This window comes from Malaya genurostris, chromosome 1, assembly GCF_030247185.1.
Source record: "Malaya genurostris strain Urasoe2022 chromosome 1, Malgen_1.1, whole genome shotgun sequence".
NCBI classification, from domain to species: Eukaryota; Metazoa; Arthropoda; class Insecta; order Diptera; family Culicidae; genus Malaya; species Malaya genurostris.
In genome coordinates this window covers 13,048,304-13,075,519 of record NC_080570.1, presented here as the reverse complement: position 1 = coordinate 13,075,519, position 27,216 = coordinate 13,048,304, and the positions used below count along the sequence as shown (strand labels likewise).

General features: G+C 40.2%; 5 protein-coding genes across 6 annotated transcripts in view; 4 read left to right on the top strand and 1 right to left on the bottom strand.

Annotated features, from left to right (window-relative positions):
* The first annotated feature begins 231 nt into the window (after window positions 1-231).
* On the top strand, window positions 232-1,260 carry LOC131430006 (protein THEM6-like). Of its 2 annotated transcripts, none has more exons than XM_058594736.1 (3): window positions 232-482; window positions 542-709; window positions 778-1,260. In XM_058594736.1, exons 2-3 carry the CDS (start codon window positions 580-582, stop codon window positions 1,221-1,223), a joined length of 576 nt encoding a protein of 191 aa, XP_058450719.1. In that variant the 5' UTR covers window positions 232-482; window positions 542-579; the 3' UTR covers window positions 1,224-1,260. The 2 variants fall into 2 exon arrangements, with proteins under 2 accessions (XP_058450719.1, XP_058450632.1); XM_058594649.1 differs by having other exon boundaries at window positions 234-464.
* Window positions 1,261-1,696: 436 nt separating this feature from the next.
* Window positions 1,697-8,073, top strand: LOC131432921 (protein THEM6). Its single transcript, XM_058599520.1, has 2 exons — window positions 1,697-1,825; window positions 7,351-8,073. Exon 2 carries the CDS (start codon window positions 7,351-7,353, stop codon window positions 7,939-7,941), a length of 591 nt encoding a protein of 196 aa, XP_058455503.1. The 5' UTR covers window positions 1,697-1,825; the 3' UTR covers window positions 7,942-8,073.
* On the top strand, window positions 3,781-5,514 carry LOC131432912 (nucleotide exchange factor Sil1). The gene is made up of 2 exons (XM_058599493.1): window positions 3,781-4,127; window positions 4,190-5,514. The coding sequence occupies exons 1-2, from the start codon at window positions 4,016-4,018 to the stop codon at window positions 5,416-5,418; spliced, it is 1,341 nt and encodes a 446-aa protein (XP_058455476.1). The 5' UTR covers window positions 3,781-4,015; the 3' UTR covers window positions 5,419-5,514.
* LOC131432901 (intermembrane lipid transfer protein VPS13B) overlaps window positions 7,984-27,216 on the bottom strand; it is a 32,658-nt gene continuing 13,425 nt past the window's right edge. The window contains exons 7-11 of the mRNA XM_058599482.1: window positions 11,214-11,428; window positions 10,659-11,152; window positions 10,455-10,597; window positions 8,700-10,397; window positions 7,984-8,637 (exon numbers count right to left, since the gene is read on the bottom strand). Of these exons, the coding sequence (XP_058455465.1) occupies window positions 8,197-8,637; window positions 8,700-10,397; window positions 10,455-10,597; window positions 10,659-11,152; window positions 11,214-11,428 (2,991 nt within the window). The 3' untranslated portion in view covers window positions 7,984-8,196. The remainder of the gene's footprint in view (window positions 8,638-8,699; window positions 10,398-10,454; window positions 10,598-10,658; window positions 11,153-11,213; window positions 11,429-27,216) is intronic.
* Window positions 18,616-27,207, top strand: LOC131432915 (alanine--glyoxylate aminotransferase). The gene is made up of 4 exons (XM_058599507.1): window positions 18,616-19,772; window positions 26,550-26,645; window positions 26,711-26,956; window positions 27,022-27,207. Exons 1-4 carry the CDS (start codon window positions 19,102-19,104, stop codon window positions 27,188-27,190), a joined length of 1,182 nt encoding a protein of 393 aa, XP_058455490.1. The 5' UTR covers window positions 18,616-19,101; the 3' UTR covers window positions 27,191-27,207.

Sequence of the window (27,216 nt, the reverse complement as noted above, 5' to 3'; positions counted from 1 at the left end):
TCAATTTCGATCATGCATTTGAAAGAAAACCGGTGATAAGAAAAACGGACCACAAAATGAACCTTAAGTTCAAAATAAAAGAGCTGATGAGCTGATACATCGAATCGATTCACTTTGGTGAGCTGATCGGTTCGGAGCTGTTCACCAAAATGAGCTGTTTTGCACGCCTCTAATTGAAACATCGAGAGAAGAGTTCTTTGCCTCTACTAAACAGATTCCTCTCTGAAGAGAAAATATTGTTGCAATGATCAGCGGTTTTGATTTTTTGGCATTATTTTCCTTAAACCGATGATGTTTCTATCGTCACTACGCAACGCAACGCAATGAAATCAACACCAGCAGCAGTGAGAGTGGAATCTACGAATAAAATTCGCTCAGTTCTTATCGTACTAAGCAGTGACTCGACTGTTCACCTGTGATGAAATGACCAGCCAACAAGCTAAGCAATATCCGACAGTGCTTAGGTGAGTGTGTGACAGAAAGTAAAGCAAAACAAAGTTCAATCGTTAGAAGGTCTATTTGATTTGATTCTCTGTTTTAGGTTAACGACAGGCTGATCCCTGCTGGTTATTGAGCGACATGTGGTGGATCATTATAGTACTGTACGTAGCCCTGGATTTGAACTATTTCATCAGAACAATCTTCACCCTGCTAGCGATTGCTTTATCCACACGCAATCTCAAACTAACCGACACCATAACCTGCTACGGTGAGTAACTTGTCAACCAACAATGTTAACTGTGCTCTCGGATATATAGTTTTAGTTCATCGTGACAGGCATTTGCACTACCCAAGATGTCGATTTTTTCCTGAACCATATGAATAATGCCCGGTTCTTGCGAGAGCTTGACTTCTCCCGGTTCCAGTGGTACGGACGATGTCGGTTCTGGTCCAAGCTGCGATCGATCGGTGGAAGTATGATGCAAGGTGCAACGCTAATACGATATCGCAAAATGTTGCCGCTGTTCAAGCCTTTTCGAGTGGATACCAAACTGGTCTGGTGGGATGAAATAAGTATCTTTCTCGAACATACTTTCGTCTCGCTGCCCGATGGCTTTGCTCGTTCGGTGGCCATATCGCGTCAGGTGGCAACCGGTGTCGACGTGATCCAGCTTATGCAGCAGTTTGAGGAATGTTGGGATCGTCCCCAGCAACCGGAAGAGATCAGATACTGGCTGGAGGCAATCGCGGTGTCCAGTTTACGGTTGCGCAATGAGTGTTAGATGTAGCTAGACAAATTGTATTTATTGAAAAAATAAAGAATGGATTAGGAACTAATTTGCTTGATTATTACTTCACAGTCCCGAGGCATCGAAATTATTGATACATTAGATTCTTAACCATCGTATTGCTATCCCGTGGCAAACTGCTCGAATTTCTAAAAGCATATTAATATACTCCTAAATGTCCGCATCCCGCAATACGTTGAAATCTCTGCTCTATTATAGACACAAACCCGTCCCAAAGGCTTTACCTGAGCAGATACTGTTCGGAAGTAGGACATGAACCTGATACTTCGGTTTCAGCCAAACATAAAGGTAAGCATATATAGGTAACGATCGGATTATCACCCATCGAATTTGTGTTTTGTTTGAAGGTATGAGTTTAGTGGTATCTAGTGGAAGCAAAAACACAACCGGCTCGATGCGATCGCGAACGTGAATGAAACGAAGTAACATCGTCAGTCGCGTAGCGATCTTGAACTTGAACGCATCGCGCTGTCTACTGTGCTGCAATTGATTATTTCTTCGTAGAAGTGCTCCATACGCATCACTGCCAAAGGTGCAATAATAAAGTACTTGAGTCGGCTTTTCTCTAAATCAGGGTAAGTTTTACGCTAGCTAAGCATTAGGCCTGTTTGGTTAACAAAACCAATTTAACAATATTTTAAAAGCAAACGAATTTTGATGTTTGGTGGAAAATATAGCCAACGGTGTAAAATGTGAAAGTTTGTAGCCTTAACGACCCGCAAGGCGATTTGACGACTGGTTTGAAAATTTAGTGCGAGTAAGTTTGAAAATCGAAATGTGTTCTACCTTTGTACCGTGAAGGTTCCCCGTTGGACCCTCGTGTGACAGAATTAAATGACCGGTTCTTTGTATGCACTATATGTTCGCAGTCCGGCAATGAAAGCGTGTTAGAAAAAGTGAAACTCATTCTTGGTGCTTCGTATGACCCTTTCCGGAGTTCATCGGTATCTATACATACGAAACAACTGCGGTAATGTGGCGTAAATCAATAAATTTATTTAACAATAAAATTTCTGAAAAAAAGATTCATTGTAAAATAATTACTGATTTGAATGATTGACTTCATATTCCGATACAGCGCCTCTGCTTATCGAAGTTTGTCTAAATAGTTTGCTTAACTGATCATTCAGTATATATCCGCATCGAACTCATCTATCATTTGTTGGTGGACAAAAATATTGTATTTTGTCGTGAATACGACTTACTTTACTATGGGTGCCTTTTCAAAATTTACCCTCTGAGAGAGTGATAAATTTTTGATCGTGAATATCTCTTTTTGTATCTAACGAATCAACATAATTTTTGCTACACGCCATAGGAAATATGATCACAATTTTATGATAAAATTATCAGTTGTGTGACATAATCTCAAATAATTGAAAATTAAACTTTTCTGAAATGTTTGGTATAAACGAGTATCAAAGGGGATAATGCATAAGGCGCATTTGCCTTGCTCGTATTTTTAAAGCTCATAGCTCAGTGATCTGTGAAAGGATTTATATAATCTAACTACCAATAGAATCGAAATTTTTCAACTTAAACGTTTATAGCAAAAGCATTGTAGTATTTCAATAGTACACTATTGAAAAACCTGTTTCATTTGACCCATGTCAACACCAGCCAATCAGAACGCGTTCTGAGGAAGAGAACAAAATATCTGCTGCTGTACAACAAATCGTTCGAGAAAAATGTTCCGAAAAGTGGTGAATATCGTAGTGAGTTCCTCAATTTGGTCCTTCTGTACTTTAGTTTAGGTGCATCGTTTCAAATTCTACATGCAATTTCATACAAATGATCAACTAATTGATATTCGAAAGTGTTAAGGAACATGTCAGTTGTTTTCGTATTCACGACATCCAGTTATGTCTCTGACATTACCCACCCGCCTTTTCATCAAATTAAGAAAGACAACGGATAATTCAGTAAATACAATTATAATCAATTTCTCCTTTGAAAGTTAGCTTTGTTTTTGCTTGCGATTCAACGTTTCGGTTTCGTCCCTTCAGTGTATAACAGTATACATTCAAACGTTATACCACTTAGCCGTTCAACATACATTTATACACTTAAATTTTATTGCTGAATTTCGGCAAAAAATGCCGAGATTTGCCCAGCCGAGAGATTGGTAATCATCTCTGCAAAATAATAGTTACTGAGAATTTGCCAAATTAATACCAAATTTGTTAACTGTCAATTATTGCCGGACTTGTCAGCAGCAATTCTTTTAATGCGAATTTTCAAAGTTATGAATCTCATCAATTTTGTATCAATCCGTACTGTGAGCGGTTTAATTGCGGAACAATTTTGCTTCGACTTTCAGCTTCTGATTCTATTTGAGTAATTTCAGTAAATTTGAGTAAAATTCAGTGAACCGTGTAAAACATGAGAAATAATTGACTATTCTGCATTTTTGTACATAAAACTATTGTTTGTGATGTCATCATGTACGTGTTCTAGACATTTTTTTATAGGCATTTAGAAATCCTGAGCCATACTCTATTTATTGCATGCAACAGTTCTGCTCGAATCGATTGTTCGAGTAAATCGAACCTCCAAACCACCCATCAACAGTTAAGACTGTGTGCGTATCATCATTATCATATGCTTAATACACACTGACGTGTACGAGAATGAGGGCTCGATTTTGTTATGGTTTTACTTGACCGCCCGGAAAAGCGCATTTCGCAGCGAGTAAAAGTAGACATTAGAAACAGTTAATCTCAGAAAAGAAGTGATTTTCCTAAATATTTAGCCCTACGATCAGTATGTCGAAGTGGTCGATTTTTCTTCTCACAAATCTGTTGGTGGCATTTAGCTCGGGAACAACGAACAGTACCAAATTTGTGGCCACTAAAGATTGGCAGGAAATTCCCGACGGTAGGACACTGGTTGGAAGATTCGGTTGAATTGTAACAGCTAATGACATTTTCCGAAAACAGGTCAAGCAATCCCGGAGGGTCTCCACGTTCGGATAAATCTTTCAACTGGCAAGAAGGAAGCGAAACTTCTGGATACGGTATCTAATGATACCCAATCTTCGTCGATTTCAACGGTGCCTGGAGCTGGTGTACAGGATCATGACCGCGATCAGCTCCCGTTCACTAGTAACCTGAACCAGTTGAAGGAAGCACTGCAAAAAATCCCGGCAGATGAATTTAAACTGAACGAGGAGGAACTTAAAAAAGTTAAGGATAAATACAAGAGCTACGACCAAATCAAACAGGAATTGAAGGAGGCCAACCTGGAAGTCAAAAGTGACAGTGACATCATGCAGAGTTTGTTTAAACGTTTCTTGGATATTTGGAAGTCTAAGAACCTGGCCGAATCGAAGGTGAAAGCCGAACTGGAGACGGTGTTTGAAGACCTACAATATTTGGTACATCAAATAGACAACGCAATTGAATTTATTGATCGACAAGGAATCGAACAAATTATCTGGCCTAGTCTTAATCAGACCAATGCTTCGTTGAGAGTTCGTAGTTTGAAATTACTGGGAACAATAATTCAGAATAATCCAAAAGCCAAAGTAGCATTATTCGAACGCAATGGAGGTGGAATTTTGCTGGCTAAGATATCTCAATCTACGGAGACGGAGGAGATTTCTGCCGGTCTGTTTGCGTTTGGGAATCTGGTACGTAAATTTCCATACGCCATGACGGAACTACTCACTCCGCACGGGTACAGTTTGCTGTTTGATGTGTTGGACAAAAACGTTGAACTTCGTGTGAAGGTTAAAATTGTCCGACTGATATCCGATTTGGTTCAGGACTACGAACACGCCCTGTCCGCACCGGATGTTGATGCGACTACCCGGGAGCGCTACCAGTCGACTAACCTGAAAGGAACGCTCCATAAGGTAAACTACTGTCCGCGAGTGAGTGAATTCTTTCTCAGCAACAAACCCGGCCTGGTACTGGACGAATCCCTGGCTGACGACGTGGTGGAAGCCTTGCGGGGTATCAGCCAAATCCTCTGTCACGAGGTGTGGTCCGTATGTCCGCTGTTTCGGCATGCGTTACTGGTATTGAAAAACGACTTGGATGATCGGCTGACGGAGTGGAGTGGATACCCGCAGGGAGCGGAATATTTGAAGGAAATTCTTCACAAGATCACTCAGTTCGTAGAGGAGTTATACCACCGTGAGGTACCCAGGAGGGATGAGCTGTGAGGAATCTGTGGTCGTTCCATGATCGGAACTAGTGGAAGCTGTGTTCGAGACTGTTCAGTGTAACTGAGAAAAATATACATAATTTATTTTGTGAAATAGAGCGAATATTATTTTTTTCGATGAGAACTTCCCGTTTGTTCGACTACAAGGTTATTATTTATTAAAAAAGCCAATTTTTGAAGCTTTCCCTAAATCCCAATGCTTTTCGGCACGGAAATGTCTTTTTGTGTTACGCCTCACGATGCGATCTCAAGCACATGTTTTCTTTAGCACGGTAAAACAGCTTATTTACGACTCACGCTCTTTTGAGGCTGTGAATTTCGTGGTTAATTTTACTTTTGGTTAAAATCTGACACTTGAGTAATTATTTTGTGTCGAGTAGTTAAATTTAACTAAAACTGCGGCCCATTTCAAAGTTTGACGGAAGTTATTGGGGTTTATTTTCCACTGGAAATAATTCCAACTAAAGAATTAATATTAGAATTTTCATTGCAAGATTTTTTCCAGTGTCGTAAAATAACTATCGATCTGTCAAAAATAACCATGCTGTAGGGACCACACTGAGAATCACTGTTCTATACAGTAGCATTTATTGACATCAAATAAACTTCGAAATACGAAAACAAGGAAATATGATGGACTTCTATGGTACATTTTCAGGTCGTATGTACAAGTTTTAACGAAACTGATGTGTACAAAAATAAGGAAGAATCAAATTTTTGTAAATAAAAAAATCGCATTTATTTCAAGGCGATTAGTTAAAATTCATATATTCATCTTTATTGTAATTTTCACTGGCGATTAACAAAGATTGCGATGCGACAAGATAGCGACAGAATGTCACAAAGATAGTGAAACTGTCATTCGCATCTTCCTTCCTTCGAAGTCACAAACCAGAAAAATATTGTTTTAAATTGATTCGAAAAAGATGTAACGCAGGTTTATGCTTTATAAACCTTGAGAAGAATGGTCCACTTGGCAGAAATATGCTCCTATAATCGTTTTCTGTAGGCTTTCGTGAAGTTTAAGGTTTTAATGCAAGATTTATGATATGGCATTGAAAACATCCTTGAAAACAGCTAATAATTAGGATAATAATATAATATTAAAAGTGTTCACTAACTGAGATTCATATGCAAGGTGTTATGGAATTATGCAAAAGAAATGCTAAAAACTGGTTGTTTTAATATTTTTCGATTTGTAATGTTTTATGAATCCTTCTATAACATATAGGAAATTAGTGAAAAGCATGAGAAAAGTATTTATACATTTTGGTTGCGTATGTTTCAAAATCCACACGTCGTGAAACGTTACAGATTGTACACATCGTGGCGTTCGCGATTCAACAATCATTTACCCATTTGTGCGCACAGTAAATAATGTCCGCGATAATTGTTTTTCCCGCCAGTTATAAATTTCGCGTTGTACAGAATTAGAACTGCAGCTGCTAGAATTCTTCGAGAGTTTTTCCTAGTTTATGGACCTACTGTGTGATGGAAAGACGAGACAACGGTGTTGAGATCTTTAAACCTGGACGAACAAAAATTCACGACGAAGAGCGTAGTGGTAGGCTCAGTATGCCAACTAATGATATTGTTTCTCTAGTGGACCAAAATCACACTACTGTCTACTCGATTGTCACGGAAAAACTTGTATTCCACAAACGCTGTGGAGTAGGGTTTTAGTAAGCTAAAAATGCTAATAAAACGTATTACCTTCGATTATATTTTTTATGACAAAAAGACCCTTGTTTTCTGAATATGAGCGGACGAAATAATTTCGGACGATTTTATTTTGTCCTGCTTCCATCCACATCTCTTCCCGGAATCTCAATGGAAGAACAGTTTCACTTATTTTAATTTATATTTTTTTTTTTTCGTTGAACATTGACAAACGGTAATAATTTCAGCTTAATTTTTCACCTTTTCTTAGATGCTCACTTGGGGTCTGCTGATTGCCCTGCTCGTACTGTACGTGATTTGGGATGTCAACTACTTCATCCGATGTGTGGTGACACTCGGGTACGGAATGGTGTTCCAGCGGAAACGCAAAGTAACCGACCAGACCACGATCTATGGCCTGTGCACCACTCAGGACGTGGACATTTTCATTCGTCACATGAACAACGCCCGGTACATTCGCGAGCTGGACTTTGCTCGGTTCCACTTCTACGGGCTGACCGGGATCTACGGTAAAATTAAGGCCAAGGGTGGCGGTGCCGTCCAGGGAGCTTCCAGTGTGCGCTACCGGCGAACGATTCCGATTTTCAGTGCCTATAAAATCACCACCCGGCTCGTTTGGTGGGACGACAAAGCCATCTACCTGGAACAGCAGTTCGTCACCCTTACCGATGGGTTCGTCCATGCGGTGGCCATGTCTAAGCAGTGCATCACCAAGGTTGATGTGCTACAGTTGATGAAAGAGTTTCCCGGTGTGGAAGAGCAACCGCCGATGCCGGTCGAACTGCAACAGTGGCTGGATTCCATCGAAACCTCCAGTCAGAAGTTGCGAAAAGGAAAGTAGATTGGGTTTCGGATTAGAAAAGTGAATTTTAGTTACTTTATAAATTTGTAAAAGTTTCTTATTTGTATTCGAAATGTAACGATACATAAATTTTTATTGCATGCCAGTGGAGTGGTATAAAATAAAATAAAAAAAAACAACAATTCTTGTTTCAAACTGACTAAAATTTTACATTTGGAAAAGAATTCCAAATCGTTGATAGCCTGGTACTGTTTCAAACAATCAATTTTCCTAAACATCAAAACCAGAGGAATGTTATTTACTGCCGAACGGACCGAACACGACCGTACCGGCCGACCGTTGGCTTTTCTTCAGCAAATTGACATACTTCACCAGATACCGGGCCAAACCTTCGTCAACGTACAGAACCAGTCTGCGTTCGTTTTCATCCGGTCGGCTGTCGTCACCTTCGATGATGGGAACATCCTCGGCTGGTCGTTCATCATCGTCAATATCGACGGCCGTTTCCGCCAGAGCATCTCGAGTACGGCACGGTTCCTGATCATCTTCCATGATCGCCAGTGAACTGGACTCAATACCAGCGGCGGTTGTCGATTTCGTACGGTCCAGGTTCCTGTCGGATTCTAATTGACCGGTGGATTTTACTTGCACTGGCAGACTGTAGCCAGATAGTTTCGGAAGCTGAAGGGTTGATTCCTGCACGAACTGATAAGTGCGACTAGAGATGGGATAGGACTAGGAAAAATTGTGAGAAATATTAAGTTACTATTCACTAACCGATGCTCAGCTTTACTTACCATGTAATCCACCGGCGGTGGAGGTAATTCAGGTCGTATTCGTAGTATAACCAATGATGGATCGGTCGCATCTACGCTCGGGAGAATCGTTTTAAGATCCAGCACCTCCAAAAGCTGGCCCTGGGTAACGTTTAGCAGAACTATCGTTCTCAGATAGACACCAATCACCACCAGCGAGTACTGGTTTCGATTGGCCAGCGTTGCTTGCACCGCGAAAAGCAGGGGACCCTCACAGATAGCCTGTGGTTCCCAGAGTGCCTTGTAAGGGATCGGTTCCAGTCGGGGGTTATCTTGTTCGTAATATTTCGGTGTTGGCATCGTATTATATCCTACGCTGTGAAGCATTCCTTGACCGGTAAGAGCAACCAGTTCCGCGGCACCGCTGATTGGTTTTGCCAAAGCACCGATTATTCCTTTTCCCATGCCGGTCACAACATCAATCGGTCGCTCGGCTTGCAGTGGATGATGAGCCAATCCACCTACGGCTCCCAGTATGCTAATGCCTAACCCGGTCAGACCTTGTGTGAACCCTTCGGTCATACCCTGAGGTCGTCGTCGGCGAAGAGCATCCGTTCGTTGCACGTGTTCCGAATCCAACGTCAACCGGTCAAGATTTCTGGCTACCGAAGTGGCAAGTTTGGTGACCGAATTCACCGTTCCGGCGGTTATATTCCGAACCAACGAAGTGGACCCTTGCGTAAGACCTACCAGGAAACCCGAAGGTCCTCGGAAGAGTCCCTGTACGGGAAGTGACACAAAGTCGCGAAGACCACTGGTAACCGATCTTGCTAGTCCACTTGGACTGCCGAGTATTTCCAGCGATCCAATTACCCAACCACCACCAAAGATCGCCCCGGAAAGGTAGTGCATCCCGAGACAGTTACCGAAACGCATCGGAACGGTTCGTAGCTGGTTCCGTTCGAACGAGGAAAAGTCCAACGGACTGTGATCCAATGCGATGTACATTCGCATGCACGTGTGGACGGAAAGTAGTACGTGAAGTGGTTCAATTCGGATGTAGCGGAATTTTATCGGATCTGCCAGGTAGGACGATTGATGAATCACCAGCCGTGGAATTAGTACCTGTCCGGGGTGACATTTCACGCGATTCAGTGCCGGTTCTGGTTGATAGAGCAAATTCATCGGTAAACACTCCATCAAATAATCCAACAGAATGTTGATGTAGGTGTCTTCGATGTACGCTCGGATGGGATTGACTTTGAGTCTTACGCCTTCGATGGTTGTAAAACTGCCCGCCTCCAGCTCGGCATAAACCGAACACAGTGCATGATGGGCCAGCTCCTGCAGGTGCTCTTCCAAAGTGTGATGAGACGGCATCACATTTGCTCGCCGTTGTTTTGCTTCGTGATCTTCACTACAGAGAATCACGGGAAAATCGTACTCGCCGCCACTGTGTAATTCATTGTCCACCTGAATGTTGACAAACTGAATCAGGGCCTTGCTGCCTCCCGCCGTGGAGTTCAGTTCGATTCCGATCCGGTCACAGTTGAACGAAATCAGATCCCGCTTGGAGCAACATTTCTGCTCCTGATCGTTGAACAGCGTCAAGTTGAGTGATTTGAAAAATCCCCGGAAAGACACCCGTTTACTTCGAGCCGGATGACGTTGACTGTGCTGCGCCGGATCAGCCATTGGGTTTGACACTTTGGAGCGAATATTCTTTGAGTTTTCCAAGTCCTTAAACCGGTTGATTATTAGTAAAATCAAGCTAAAAACTAGCAAAACGAAACTCACCTGACTTATGTAATCGATTATCACCTCAGTGGTACGGTTCAGAATATTGATAGTCAGTCGAAGATCACCGTAAAGCGGAATGTTAAGAAAAATGTTCTTACTTTCGTCAATTTTCACCGGATGAGACCACCGTATGGCGCTACCTGAGAGTAAAAGAAGAAAATAAAGTAAAGGCAACAAAAAAAAAAACCGTCACCAACATACCACTAACGCAAGCAAATATCAGTGCGATCTCGACTTCCTGCGCTTCCGGGAAAGCAGCATCCAGTGCCGGTGGGGTATAGTAAACGGTTTGCCGAGAACCGACAATCTGATACCAAACGAAGTTCGAATCCACGGCACACTCGGGTACGGCCGTCCGGGCCGGTTTACTGGCGTCTTTGGAATCCGATTGGGCCACGTAGATGTTGAAATCGGTTCGATTCTCCACCGCATACGACGGACACCGATCGTCGTACACGGTAACAAAGTGCTGCCCGCGATGTTCGACGATCGACAGGGACAGGGCAACGAACCGGTCATCGAACTGCACGCAGCAGCTTTTCCGGAACAGCGAACGGTTCAGGTAGACCGGACCGGAAAACTCTCTACCGTCCTGCTGACAGAACGTCAGGTAGCAGTTGTAACTGCTGGTGAACTTGAGTTTGTTTTTGTGCTTGGACAGATTACTGAAGGTCGTGATCGTGGTTCCCTGGGGACTGCGGTAGAAAAAACGGGAAACAATTGGATTATAATTTCGAAATTAGTGGGCTTACTTACTTTTCGCATTGTCGATCACTACGCGGAATAACGACATTAACGGTGTGGGGATCGTTTTCGTTCGGTCTAATCTGCTCCAAACGTTCGTTGGTTAATACTGCGAAACACCAGCACTGCAGATCGTAGCTGGAATAGTTCGTCACAACGAACCGTGACGCGACAATGATCACTCTGATGTTGTTTTCCATCGCTGAACTGAGAACCAGATGGGAAACCTGATGGAATAATAAATAATGGTTAGTCGGGTTAGTCATTTTGGGTTATTGTTATTTGAAGTCCACAGAGTTCTGGAAACTTGTCGATCAAAATCATAATTTCAACGAAACGGTGTGGAAAAAAATAGAAAATCTTCAACTTGATCAACTTGATGATCAAATAAACTAAAATCGGACATAGCGGTTTCCATATTCCGGTGCATGAAGTACTAGGAATAGTGATCAAGAGGTGAACAATCAAGCACACTTCATTTACCCAAATCCAGTGGCGTCCCGTCCTCATGTGCACCTCGTGCACTGAACACCCGGTCAAATTGAAGAAATTAACTGCATCCCTATTCCTTCTTACACATGAGTTTCTGCACAGATTCGAGAGCAGACGAAATTACTCAGCTCAGCTCTGAAATTTGTCTTTCTCTCTGTCATGTTTGGCTGTGTGAGAATTTCTTTGCACACCTTCAGTGCCTTATGCTTATGGCAGTTGAAAACAAATGGCTGTCTCAATTGCAATGTCGAAGCGGTTTTATTGATGATGTTTTTGACAGATTTGCTCGACGTGCAGATTACCGAATTTTTCTATTGCATCAATTATTTATTCATATTATTATTGGCAACCACATAATCAGTGCACAACCCGTAAATTTTGTCACGAGACGCCACTGCTCAAATCAACTTTTTTTGTTTTCTCTTAAGGCTCACAGTAAAATATTTTGGAGAATACCACATCGTTATAACACATCCCGGGCTGAAAAGTCCAGGGCCCAACAAAGGGAACAAACTTTTTTTTGGATCAAAATTAACTTTACTCATCAACGTAATCTCCATCAAGAGTAACGAAATCGTTCCAATAGCACACTTTTGTAGAACGATTTATCTTTTGCCTCGAAATAGGCCTCAGTTTCAGCGACAACCTCTTCAATCGTGCGAAATTTCTTACCGGCGAACATTTTTTTTCAGTTCTGCGAACAGCCAGTAGTCGCTGGGAGCCAAATCTGGCGAAAACGGTGGATGTGGGAGCAATTCGAAGTTTAATACATGTAATTTGGTCATTGTTCTAATTGACTTGTGACTTGTTTTCTTTACCATATGCGATCGTTCCTTTTCCATCTCAGTCTTCAAACGCTCCAATAACGCTATATAATATTCACTGCTAGTGGTATTTCCTTTCTCAAGATAGTCGATAGATATTACACCACGCACATCCCAAAATAGCTAGGCCATAACCTTTCCAGCCGATTGTTCACCAGTCGCTGTCCACTCAAATGACGATCGTTTTGATTCCGGAGTGAAATGATGAATCAATGTTTCATCCATTGTCACATATCGACGCCGAAATTCCGGTTTATTACGTTTAAACATGGCCAAACACTCAGAATCATCAGTACGTTCTCGTTAGTCTCACAGTCAAATGATATTTCGAAAATGTCTTAAAATTGTCTGAGCTTTACCTGAAAATTGTCTCTAAACTTTCTAAAAACTGTTTCAAAATGGTCAATTGTGAGACCTTTTTAGACAGTTTAACAAACATTTTTGAACATAATATTTCGAAAATTTTCAAACAATTTGTAAACAATTTTGAGACAAATCTAAGACAATTAGAAGTTTGTTTTGAGATAATTTAGGATTAATTTTAAGTTTCGTCTTAGACAGAGCAGTTCAAAATTCAAACTTAAACAGTTCAACTTGAACCGCTAAGCAGACGTAAAGTTAATGCTATTTGCAAAACACTTATTAAGTTGACCCCGAAGGGCCCTGTCTTTGCTGACGTGCCGAACGAAAACGTTATTTTCGGCTAATACTGGCCGGTTCAGGTAAGGTTGCAATAAGCAGTTCAATTTGAACTGCTCTGCACTGCCGAGTTTAGGACGAAACGTTAAGAAAAGTAAAAACGGTTATGTGGCTTAAGCACAAACTTAGGTTAACCCCTAAATGAGTAATCTTAAACAAATTTGGAGACAATTTTGAAACAATTTGAAAGCCGTTTTGAAACACATTTTCGGAACAGACAGAGGCAAATTGAAGACACTTTTAAGGTAGTTTTGAGACAATTCTAAGACAATTTGAGACAATTTTTATATACGTTCAGGACAGTTTTGAGATAATTTTGGTACAATTTAGAAGCAATTTTTACTATTTTGAAACAATTTTGAGATAGTTTTAAGATAAATTGAGAACATTTTAAACTAATTTTAAGACATAAACAAATTTTAAATATATTCTAAAACTGACTTGATATTGCCCTAAAATTGTCTGAAATTTGATTGAAAATTGAATGAAAATTGTTTCAAAATTGTCAATTTGAAAAAATTGATACAAATGAACGATAATTTTGAGGTAATTTTTAAAAACAATTTTGGAGCAAAAAATTTTATTTAAAACATTTTGAAATAACATTGAAGCAATTTTGAGACAAATTTGACGAACGATTTAAAATAATTCTGAAATAAATTTGGAACAATTTTGCGTCAATTTTAAGTAAGTTTTAAAACAATTTTAAGACCATTTTTAACAAATTTTATGCTGAGCGTTCGGCTGTCAACTTTCGATTGTTTAATTGTTTGTGTTGGTTGAAATTCTGCGTTTTCAAAATGTCGCGTATTGAAAAGGAAGTGAGAATTACGGTTCTGGACACAGCTGGCTAAGTGAGAAGGGTATTACTATGCGAAAATTGGCGAAGCAGTTTGGAATTCATCATGCCAGTGTTAAAACCATCATTAATAAGTTTGGGGAACACTATTTTCGGTTCAGGAAGAGCCAGAAAACCAGGTTCTTCCAATGTCAATTCGTGATTTGCCAAAAAAGCAGGAACGAGTGTCGGAATAATCCAGCGTATCAAGAGGCGAAATCACCTGAAGACCTACAAGAAGCAGAAAATCTCGAAACAAAGTGTAGAACGAAAGAAGCGAACAGCAACAAGGGCCCGGAAATTGTATTCGCGTCTTTTGCAGTGTCCGAGTTTTGATGGACGACAAGACTTATGTAAAGGAGAACTCAAAACCTCTTCCAGGTCCACAATACTTTACTGTCGTCGTTGGGAAGGATGTGAGCGATGCGGACAGGTGGAGAAATTCGGTCGGAAAGTATTAGTATGGCAAGCAATATGTTCCTGTGGTTTGAAGTCAATAATTTTTTACACTACCGGAACTATAAATGCAGAAATCTATCGATCTGAGTGTTTCCAGAAGAGATTGCTGCCTTAATATAAGAATCATAGTACACCTCCACTGTTTTGGCCGGATTTAGCGTCGGCTCACTATGCCAAAACCACTTTCAATTGGCTTGCGGAAAAGGGTATAAATTTCTTTGAGAAAAATATCAGCAATTAGATTTTCTAAGAATAGAAAACTTTTGTGATTGATTTGTTAATTGAGAAGGCTCTCCTTCTACCCTGATTCAAAGGTAATTTGTCAAGTAATCCAAAGTTCTGAAAATGGAGTAATTTGGCTTAAGCAGCTGACAAATGTAATGAATAGCATCCCAAGCAGTCCGTTTTCAAGTAATCCATCCTTGAAAATTTACCCGAAGCAGCTAAACGAACTTCAGCATAAGTTTTTGCAATTAACATACTGAATGGAATGCGAAACTCACAGAGAAGATGATTTTTTTGGAAAAGATACGTTCAGAGACAGAACTCGAACCTGCGTTCTTTTGCATTCCGTGCATACGCACGACCATTTCTTTACCATTAAAATTGATAAATCGAACTTCAGCATGCTAATTGCACGGATAATTTCTTTATTTGACCTTATCCTTATTATTTTATTTGATTTGTTCAACTCACGCCCACGATGGCCAACATTATTCATCTTACCGATTACATTGCACACAATCCATCTACTGGTAAACGATATTAGAACTTTTGCTCCTGTATAGCTGGTATAGCTAAAACAGTCATGTACATTCCACCATATGGTCATTTTTCAAGTAATGAAAGCACGTGTTTCAAAATGACGAATCACATACATGGATCAAGCATGCATGTACAATCTCCACCCAAAACTACTCGTGCGCTTCAAATGATTTTCCAACGATCTAGTATTCCTTTCTTCAACGGCAAAATACTGAGCATCTCGTTGCGTGCCAAACATCAATGAATAAAATGTAGTAAAGTCTCTTGTTTGTAGTATCTTCTCAAAAACATAGTCCACAGAGTAAAACACGTTTGGTTTGGTTTTAATTTTCTACTTCACTTTATCAGCAAACACACCAGTAGCAACCTCTGGAGCTACCTACCGAAAAATTGTAGTAAATACGACATGTTCGAACGTTGTTGTGTAGTAAAGTTTCTGCTTTTGACAGGAACGTGATCCACATGTAGCATTTACTACCGAAATTCACGCATGCTACGTTTTATTCATACGGCCCAATGCCATAGATCTAGCAATCATTGATGATATTTTTCAACAGAATATTCCCATTGCAATGCGAAACAACTTTATAAATTTTTCCCACTTTTCCGGTGATTTTTTTTTCTTTTGTCGTGAATACGACTTACTTTACTATGGGGTGCCTTTTCAAAATTAGCTATATGGAAGAATGGGCAGAACTTAATCGCGAATATCTCGACTTGTATTAATGGTAGCAACATAATTCTTTCACCATTTCATCAAAAATATGATCAGGAATTCAGGATAATATTTTGAACAGTGTGCGATAACCACAAACAACTCAAAAATTAAGTTTTCTTAAAATTTGAAAACAACGCGGAAAACTTTTTACTTTCGCTTGGGTTTTTCGCGCAAGGACGACGATTTTGAGATAGTCAGGCACATATCCTCAACTGAATGCGTATAAAAGGGGAACCGTGGTCGAAAATCGATCATTTCTTTTCGTGCGTTCGATGGAAGCAGACTTCGTGGGAGTGGAATCATCAACCAGCAGCGAGAAAGAATGCGCCTTCTGCGTGGTTAATAAAAACCTCAAACGCTCAGGTCGCATCTCTCATTCGCTTGCTGGCCATCGAGGCGCGAGGACCAGCCAGCAGCAGCAGCAAGAGTTAAACTTTCCACCAGCAGCGAGAGAGAATGCACCTTCTGCGTGGTTAATAAAAACCTCAAACGCTCAGGTCGCATCTCTCATTCGCTTGCTGGCCATCGAGGCGCGAGGACCAGCCAGCAGCAGCAGCAAGAGTTAAACTTTCCACCAGCAGCGAAAGAGAATGCACCTTCTGCGTGGTTAATAAAAACCTCAAACGCTCAGGTCGCATCTCTCATTCGCTTGCTGGCCACCAAGGCGAGAACCAGCAGCGACTGAACCATCAACCAGCAGCGACGGAGAGAGCGCCTTCTGCGTGGTTAAAACCTCAAACGCTCAGGTAGCAACTTTCATTCGCTTGCTGGCCTTCAAGGCGAGCAGACTGCCATCGCGAGAGTTAAACCATCAACCAGCAGCGACGGAGAGAGCGCCTTCTGCGTGGTTAAAAACTCAAACGCACAGGTAGCAACTTTCATTCGCTTGCTGGGCTTCAAGGCGAGCAGACTGCCATCGCGAGAGTTAAACCATCAACCAGCAGCGACGGAGAGAGCGCCTTCTGCGTGGTTAAAACCTCAAACGCTCAGGTAGCAACTTTCATTCGCTTGCTGGCCTTCAAGGCGAGCAGACTGCCATCGCGAGAGTTAAACCATCAACCAGCAGCGACGGAGAGAGCGCCTTTTGCGTGGTTAAAACCTCAAACGCTCAGGTAGCAGCTTTCATTCGCTTGATGGCCTTCAAGGCGAGCAGACTGCCATCGCGAGAGTTTAACCATCAACCAGCAGCGACGGAGAGAGCGCCTTTTGCGTGGTTAAAACCTCAAACGCTCAGGTAGCAGCTTTCATTCGCTTGCTGGCCTTCAAGGCGAGCAGACTGCCATCGCGAGAGTTTAACCATCAACCAGCAGCGACGGAGAGAGCGCCTTCTGCGTGGTTAAAAACTCAAACGCACAGGTAGCAACTTTCATTCGCTTGCTGGGCTTCAAGGCGAGCAGACTGCCATCGCGAGAGTTAAACCATCAACCAGCAGCGACGGAGAGAGCGCCTTCTGCGTGGTTAAAACCTCAAACGCTCAGGTAGCAACTTTCATTCGCTTGCTGGCCTTCAAGGCGAGCAGACTGCCATCGCGAGAGTTAAACCATCAACCAGCAGCGACGGAGAGAGCGCCTTTTGCGTGGTTAAAACCTCAAACGCTCAGGTAGCAACTCTCATTCGCTTGCTGGCCTTCAAGGCGAGCAGACTGCATCGCGGGAGTTAAACCATCAGCGACGGAGAGAGCACCTGCCATCATTTGGTTTTCGGTAGTCGTAACGAGAAGTTCAATTTTCAGATTTTAGTTCCGCAATATAGGTTTAGAATTCAGAGCCTGCGTACTGAAACTGGATTCTGGAACTGTATTCCGGAACTAATTTGAGTTTCGAAATTGCAATTCTAGAATTGAAACTGGATTCTGAGTCTGTTATTGGTTCTAAATTTAGTTCTTGAACTCAGGATCCAGTTCTTTATTCCAGACTTCTTCTATTCGGTTTTTTTTAGAACCATAATAATACTCCTAAAGAATTATGCGGAAATTTACTTTACTGTACTCTATAAAACCCATTCTGGTAGTCATGGCGAAAAATCGTCTTCATGTTTTAGAGCTTAGTTCTGGAATATGGGTTTAGAATTCAGAGTCTGCGTGCTGAACTAACTCAAATCGTCACCATTTTTTTATTATAAAGAACTATACTGCTTATTTCATAGTATTTAAGTGCGTTTCAGAATTTTTAATGTAACTAATCTGTAATTTAGTCTAGGCGCATCGTTTAAATTTCTAGTAATGAAAGAGGGGAAAGTTGCACAATTCAAACAATCGGTGAACTACCAATTCGAATTCGGAAGCATAAATAAAGTGTGTCATATTCGTATTCACGACATCCAGTTATGTCTCTGACATTACACACCCGTACTTTTTTTTCTACATTTTTTCACGTGACAGAATTGTGATATTTCTCGACAAAGAACTGTACGAACAGTTCTGAAAGGTCAACAGACTGAACAAGTGATAAAGTGATACATTCATATGGAAAGGTCAGTATCAGGCGACATACGCAGGAAATTCGTAAAACCGCAGGAAAACAGCTAAGTATTGCCACATTGAAAGATAATTTTCTCGCTTTCCTCTATCCATCTTTCCAGCAGAACGATTCCCATGTGAATGGATTGTTCTGAACTGTGTTATCATCATCTCGTCGTTGGAGAAAAACCACAAAAAATCCAGATGGGTTGCACTCTCTCTCGCTCTTTTTCTTTACTCTACTGAAAAGTAAATATACTATATACTAACTACTACGTTATCAATCAATCTGCTGGTGGGCCTCTATTCCATGATAGTGTTTTGTCGTCGTCATCACCCAGACAGTGAGAGCGAGAGGGCACAAAAGTGTTGCTGAATTTCGCGAAAACAACACGTCATAGGTTCGTTTCAGACAGCATAATTTAATTGATAGTTCGAACGAACAACACAAAAACAACGCATGTTTTCCGAAAACTAATACGTATGATCCGGCAACACAGTCTTCCCGTGCTTATTCGCTACACGTAAGCATAAAAACCGGTTCTTTCGGTGCTGAGCGGTTCATTCGGTTCTGATCAAGCGACTCAACTACATACAAGTGAAAATGAAAATAGAGTAAGAAAATTTGAGTAAACAGCTGTGACAACATGGAATATAAAGTTACTTCTCCGGCCGTCCTCCGAGAGCCCCTGGTCGTACCGGACAAACTTCTGATGGGACCCGGTCCATCGAATGCACCGCAACGGGTGCTGGATGCAATGAGCAAACCGATTTTGGGGCACCTCCACCCGGAAACGTTAAAAATCATGGACGACATTAAGGAAAGTGTCCGGTACCTGTTCCAGACAAACAACGCGGCTACTTTTTGCTTGAGTGCATCCGGTCACGGCGGAATGGAGGCGACGTTGTGTAATCTACTGGAAGACGGCGATGTGGTACTGATCGGTCACACCGGACACTGGGGCGATCGGGCTGCTGACATGGCCAGCCGCTACGGGGCCGATGTAAGATTCGTCAAATCGAGCATGGGTCAGTCTCTAAGTTTGGAACAGATTCGAAGTGCCATGGTGAGCAACAAACCGTCGGTTCTGTTTCTGACACAGGGCGATTCATCGACGGGCGTTTTGCAAGGACTGGAAGGAGTCGGTGCATTGTGCCGGGAGCACGATTGTCTGTTAATCGTGGACACGGTAGCCTCACTGGGTGGTACACCGCTGCTGATGGATCAGTGGCAAATCGATGCCGTTTACACCGGCTCACAGAAGGTCCTCGGAGCACCACCTGGCATCACTCCGGTGTCGTTCGGACATCGGGCAGTGTAAGTAATTTCATTCTATTTGCGTGTTATCTTTATCTTGTCCGGATTGTGTAATACCGTCGGATGCGTTATCATCACGGCTGGAGTGTGTTTGATTGCGCCCAGATGAGGCACTTCTTTTGAAGAAATTACGGTTCGTAAATTTGTATTCTATGTGCAGAGCTCGAGAGATAGCCGGTTGGCGCTTATATGACTTTAGCAAAAGGTGTGTGTGTGTATTCTAATCATATTTGTCGACTTTTAGAAGGTATTTATATTAATGCCAATAATGCCGAATGTGTATCTAAAAATTTTACATATTGAGAATCTATTCGTATAATTTCTATTAAAAAAATTAGAAGGTTGTATTCAAGACACGACCGAGCACAATAACATTAAAAATGAAACGTTTCTAGGGTCTTCATAATAAATACAAAAAATAAAGATGATAATGATGATGATACACTAAACTTCACGACACTTCAAAGTTACTTGAAAGCTCAATTTTAGATACAAGCAACCTGAAGATTTAAACCTAAACAAATGAAACTATTTTATGATAATTTTCGAGAAACGTACAAACTTATTAATTTGATTTGATTTATATCGTTTATTTACCCCCAGTTTTAACCTAATAATGGTCGTTCACTGGGTGGACTTATTGATTTTATAAACAGTTAATCGACCGAAGAGAATGTTGTACCAGTAATCTCAGTAATGGTGTAATTTTATTAATCCTTCAAAATCGTCGATAATCTTCGGAAAGTGTCGGTAAATAATATGGCAACAATACGAGGAAGAAAACATGTAAAACAGTCCGCATAAAATATTAAGTTACTTACATTGATTCTCGTTCTGGCATATTAGGAATAAATGGAATGGATACGCAACAAAATTCCGAAATTTTGTTCATATTGTAACTTGATGTTATTAACACACGAATGAACATTGTCATAGTTACAACGCGTGTAGCCATCAGACGCCTATTGTTTTGAAGCAAATAATAATTAAACTGAAACTGGCGGTTAACCAAATTCTACGAGGGTTCCTATTCAAACGATACATGTAAAATCGCAGGTAAACTTACCTTGAGTTTATCTTTGATACTATATGATATTGCATCTAATTGTTCTGTATATGTGAGCCTGTGGAACTTATTTATACTACTAAACCGAAGAGGCCGCTTTTAGCCAAGTTTCAGAATTTAATTTTGAATATTTTGAAGCGTTTAATTCCTGATGAGACAACAACTTGTTCAGTAACATATAATGAAAAAGAAGTATCTATGATTATCATCATAACGCAACTTAATACTGAATCCATTTTCGCGCCACCGTTTTGTTCGTATGGGAATGGAGATTTAAGTATGCAAACCGATCCGTTGACAAATTAAAACATTTTTAAGCTTACAATATTGAAGCTTTAGAATCATTTAAATTAGGAAAATCCATTAACAAATCATCGAGGAACAAGCGCTGCAAATTAGATCCGAAAAATCTATCGCCGATAATTCTAAATTATCCTGATAGTTACCAGAGAACCAAAATAAAATACTCAATTCAAACCAATTTTTCAATGGCAAGCAATTGAAATATTCAAATGACGTTATCTCATAAGTTCAAGTAAAATGTTTCCGAATCGATTGGTTGTTGAATTAATTAAATCCATCAACAAATGACTGAGTTATAAGCGTTCAAAATTATGACAGCAAAATGTTACGCGATTAGTTTTCCATGTTTTAAATTGACACCCAGCCTCGGGAAGCGAAGTGTAAGGCATTTTTAAAGGCAAAATCGACCAAAAATTTGCTAAATACATGGGATATTTCAAAAGAATCGGTAACCACGCTGATTCGGTTCTTCAATAGCTAAATGATATATAAGATACACAAGCGAACACGGTGTTGCACAGACAACAAGAAATTTCACCAACACATAATGCAAAAGCGACAATCCAGCAATTGAAGGCATATACAATCCAGTCATCAGCTCACTGGACGAGCTACCTGTTTCATTCACAGTCAAACATCAACTAGGCAAAGAAATATTGTGCAGCCTATATTTATAGATTTCTCTTCATACTACGCATAACGATACGGTGTTTTTTATGCATGACGCAAAGCCTCCTATGCCGAACAAGAAGTTGACGTCATTTTGTACAACAGGGATTGGTGGATGAAAACATAGGTCGATTCCAACCATTTTTTCAATAGTATGCTATTGAAACATTGAAACGACGTCGTCATACATGTTTAAGTTAAAAGTTTCCGAATCGATTGGTTGTTGAATTATAACAATCCATCAACAAATGACCGAGTTATTAACGTTCAAAATTATGACACAAAAAGGTTACGCGACTATTTTTGAAACTTTTAATTGACACCCGGCCCCATATAGTGAAGAGTAAGGCATTTTTAATGCCAAAATAGTATGACAATCTTGATTCTGGCTATTGCAATGATATTTTGCATTTCTCAAGCTATGCTGTGAAAACCAACTGTTAAACCGGAGTCCGAGTGTCAGTGGCCGCAACTGGAACTTGACTTGGCCATATTACTGGCCCAAGTTCAAATAGATACCCAGATCTTCAAACTGGATCAAATCTAGAGCTGGATCCGTAATATGAAAAGTTTAGGTCCGGACCTAATTCCAGGTTCAGAGTTCAGATTTCGAACTCCTAGGTCCAGGATTAGTAATATGAAAGGCAGAAGTCCACGACCAAAGTTCCCAAGTAACAATTTATGTTATGCTAGCTTGTTTGTGACTAGTTTGCAACCAGATATTTGAGTGATTGTTACTAACATCTAACCACTTGCATGACTCAAAAAGCGCAGTTTCTACTAGTTGTTAAATCGGCTAAAAATATGTTGTCGTTACATTGTAATGCCATACTGAAATAACTTATCTTTCCATAACTTAAAAATAACTTGTTTCCAAGTAAACTAGTTGAAACTTAGTCACCATCGACATTATAAACATTGAATGAATCCAGAATACTTTTCTATCATCAATAAAAAAGCAGAAGAGTACTTTAAGTCACAAACTTGATACAAGGTACAAATTTCACAACGATTCAAAAATTGTCGAGCGGAATTCAATTTTACTTAACTGTTTTTTATGCGCCTTCAATCAAAATCTGTTTATAAAGATAGAAAAAATAAACAACAAAATAACCCTATGTTCAGAATGCTCAAAATTATTCCAAGTAGAGTGATTTCTCATCATTTTAAATTCATATATCATGAGAACTATAATATTATCACAATCGATGTTCAATCCCTATATTATTTTCTTCGTGTTTATGACAGCGCATAGAACAAAAATGACTATCCTGCCTTTCACTATTTTCGGCAAAAAGTAGTTTTGAATAAAGTAATATCCTGGTTTTATTTACGTTTCATACACTTCTTGAGACTCCATATTGTGTTCGCCATATTGAAGCCAACAAAGGTTGTTTTGTTTGCATTTTCGTTATCATAACGTTGGGAAAACTTACCGATAACTATCTGAATTAATGAGTAATTTATATGTTATAATCTTATAATATCTAAGTTATTCACAGTAACGATTCACATATACGTTAACGTATTTATAAGGGTTTCGCAACGGAAAATAAACCTTTTTTCAACTAGTAGCTAAAAACATAGCTGTGATTAAAGATATGTTAGAATCAAGTAACGATAACTTACAAATGATAGTTAGTTTAATGTTTACGTTATAAAGAAACACTGATGTCACCTTGTTTTAACCAGTATAACATAAAAAACATGTTCGTGCTCTTGTTGCAACACAGTTGGGTTAAGTGGTATCAAAACTTGTTATGGGTTGCTACTATTGACGTCAAATTAAGCTAATTTTCAACTAGTGGCTAGAAGCATTGTTGTGATTAAAAATATGTTTGGATTAAGTAACGATAGCTTATAAATTATATTTAATTCAATATGACACAAAGATGTTATGATTGGAAACCTAAATAACTATTTCGTAACTAGTTATGTTATGATGAAACATTGCTATCACCATGTTTTAACCAGTATAACATAAAACACATATTCGTGCTCTTGTTGTAACATAGTTTGGACTTTGTCGTATCAGAACTAGTTGCGGATTGCTACTTGGGTTGAGACTTGGATCAGTAAGATGGTAAGTCTAGGACCAGTTCTAGATCCAAATACAAGATCAAATTCAAATCCATAAATGAAATTTGCGCCAGACTCTGTGTTCAGAATTGACAACGAAATCTGGAACAGAAACTTTGAACTGAATTTTAGCACTAGATTCTGGAACTAAATTCCGAATCTGAATTCCGAAACCAACTCCTGGATATGAAATTAGGACTCATGGGTTCTGAAACAGAATTTTAGAACTGCATTGTCAACTATGTTTATTTCCGGATCTAAATTCTGGAATTAAATTCGGAATACAAATTTTACAGTTGAATTTGGGAAATACATCCTGGGCCTGGATTCTGGAATCGAATTTTTGAACTGAATTGGGAAACAGGATGTTGAAACTAAATTTTGGAGCTAAATTCTCTAGCTAAGTATTGTACCTGAATTCTGGAACTGAATACTGCGGATTCTGAAACGCGGGAATGACCAAAGTCGGTTTTCCAGTAAGAAAACGGCACATTTTGAAGCTGAATTCTAACCCTACATTCTGAAACAGGATTTTGGAGTAGAATTCTGAAATCGAATTCAGGATTTGGGTTTAAGATCAGATTTTAGAATTTAGGCACTGAATTTGGTGACTGTAACTAAATGCTACACCTGAATTCCGAACCTGAATCCTGGATTGTGGAACGCGAGAATATCAAGGACACGAGGAAGAAAAGTAAATTTTAGAGTTGAATTCTAGAACTGGATTCTATTTTGAAATGGAAATTTGGAACTGTACTTGGTTCTGGCACTGAATAGTGAATCCTGGGATCGCGGGAATGTTCAAAATCGTGATCCAAGTAGGAGGACGCCTATAGCGCCACGCGCTTCTCTTTTTGATGCTCATTGATTCCCAAAAATCTTATTACTAATAATTTTATCATAAATTGATGATCATGTTTCCGATGGCATCAAGCAAAAGTGATGCGGTTACGTTAAGAACAATGAGAGATATTCGCGGTCAAAAACTCATCACTCTTCCACAACGCTAATCTCGAAAAGGCATCTCATAGTAAAGTAAGACGCATTCACGTCAAAAACTGTTCTAATCTACCTAGTGGTGTAATGAGGTATTTCTCATATCTCTCATATATAAATGTGCGGTATTCACAATAACTTTGATTTTTACAAAACAAAAAGGTTTGTCCAAAAAGCAAAACCATTCCTGTAGTGGAATTTGACCTTCTGTTTCAACAGACTTCGCAGCCGATTCAGAGAGTACAGAACCATTTCATGGCTGGTGCTACGATTCTACTGACACTACGAATCCTTCCAGGTCGGGGCTCGAACATACGACAACTGGTTTGTAAGACCAGTGCCCTATGCATTGAACCGCCAACCCGGGACAAAAGGTTTGTCCATAACCTAGTATAACCTACAGAGTGAAACAGTACTCAGGTCGGTTAAGCTACTTCTGAGAAAACGAATTGAGTTCCATTATAGCAGAAATCCGGGAACCGGTATAATAGAAGTCGGTTCGAGAAAAGTGACTGGGATCCATTTTTGAGTCAATATTCACAATCTCCGGTCGTTAATCGGAAAGCGGAAAAAATTGTTTGACTGCCTACTGACAAAGACTACCGATTGGAATATTTTTGAGGCAAGTTTAGAAATAATTTTACGTTTTTTATTGCGCCGCTTCTAATGGCGGTATAAATATTTGACAATCTTCACCTTGTAGTTCCGGAACCGGATGAAATTCAGGAAGCTCCCATTCATTTGAACCTAAGTTTGTTAAAATCGGTCAAGCCATCGCTGATTCCATTTTGAAATATATGACCGCTATTTCTGGTGATTCCGGAATCGGTTTGTTTGGTTGTCTATTGATAATGCCTACCGATGCAGTAATTTCGAGGTCAGTTAAGATTCTTTTTATGTTTTGTTTCGCCGCTTCTAGTCACGGTAACAAATTTTTAACACACTTCTCCCTATAATTCCGGAATCTGATGAAATTTGGACATTATGTATGGGATCATGAGACTTTTCGTTGGAACTTAGGTTTGTTGAAATCAGTTAAAAATCGGTTTTCACAGTGATTGCATAACCTTTCTATATGAGAAGGCAAAAAGGCGGGAGGGTAATGTCAGAGACATAACTGGACGTTTGTAATCCGTCTCATTTTCGTTTTCGGATGTCGATCAACCTCGACTTGGATTCAGTTCGAGTTTATCTCAGAAATCATCGTTTAGCCGTTAAAATTGATGATAACACGTCTGAAGAATCCTCGTATCATCCGGAAAACCACAGGGAAGTCCTCTCGGACCGGTAATATTTTTACTTTACTTCAATGAACGCTCTGTAAGGTCCACGGTTATCGTTTGCTGATGATGTCAAGATCTACCACATCATTCGTAACTTAGAAGACACATTTGTTAATCGTCGCTGACGAAGAAAAACGTGCCATTCCATATCGAATACTTTCTGCAAGGATCCTTGATTGGTCTACCGTTATGGATCTTGGCGTTCATCTCGATGAGCAATGTTATTCCTATTCACGTCAAGCCGATTATGTCTTTGACATTACTCATCCACCTGTTTTATGAAGCATCCATCGGTCCTAATATTTATTTTCGGAAATTTTCAGCAATGTTGAAATTCCGACAAAATAATCAATTAAAACCTATCCCCCTCTTCGTTTCCAGTGAACGCTACAAGCGTCGCAACAGTAAAGTCAAGGTGTACTATTGGGACATGATGTTGGTAGGCGACTATTGGGGATGCTTCGGTAGACCACGCATGTAAGCAAACATTCGTCAGTTACTTGTTCCAATGCTCCAAACTAATAGAAGTAAACATTGTACAGATATCATCACACAATCTCCTGCACTTTGTTGTACGGGCTTCGGGAAGCGATAGCGCTGGCCTGCCAGGAGGGTTTACCGGCAGTGATTGCTCGCCATCAGGACTGTGCTAATCGATTGTACCGTGGATTGGAAGCAGCCGGATTTGAGTTGTATGTCGAGCGGAAGGATCGTCTAGCGACGGTTACAACCATCAAGGTGCCACCGGGTATAGACTGGACTAAGGTTTCGCAACATGCGATGAAAAAGTAGGTGTTGGAGGGTTTTCAACAACAAGCGATGAACCTGTTTTTCATTGTGTTATTTTTTCCAGCTACTTGGTCGAAATAAGCGGTGGCCTTGGCCCAACAGCGGGACAGGTGTTCCGAATTGGACTGATGGGACTGAATGCAACCACCGAGAGAGTTGACCGCGTATTACAAGTGTTCAAAGAGTCGGTACAAGCAGCCAAGCGCGACATTCAGGTTTTGGGAAAAATGTAAATTTTGATCTTTTCAACTTCACTGTA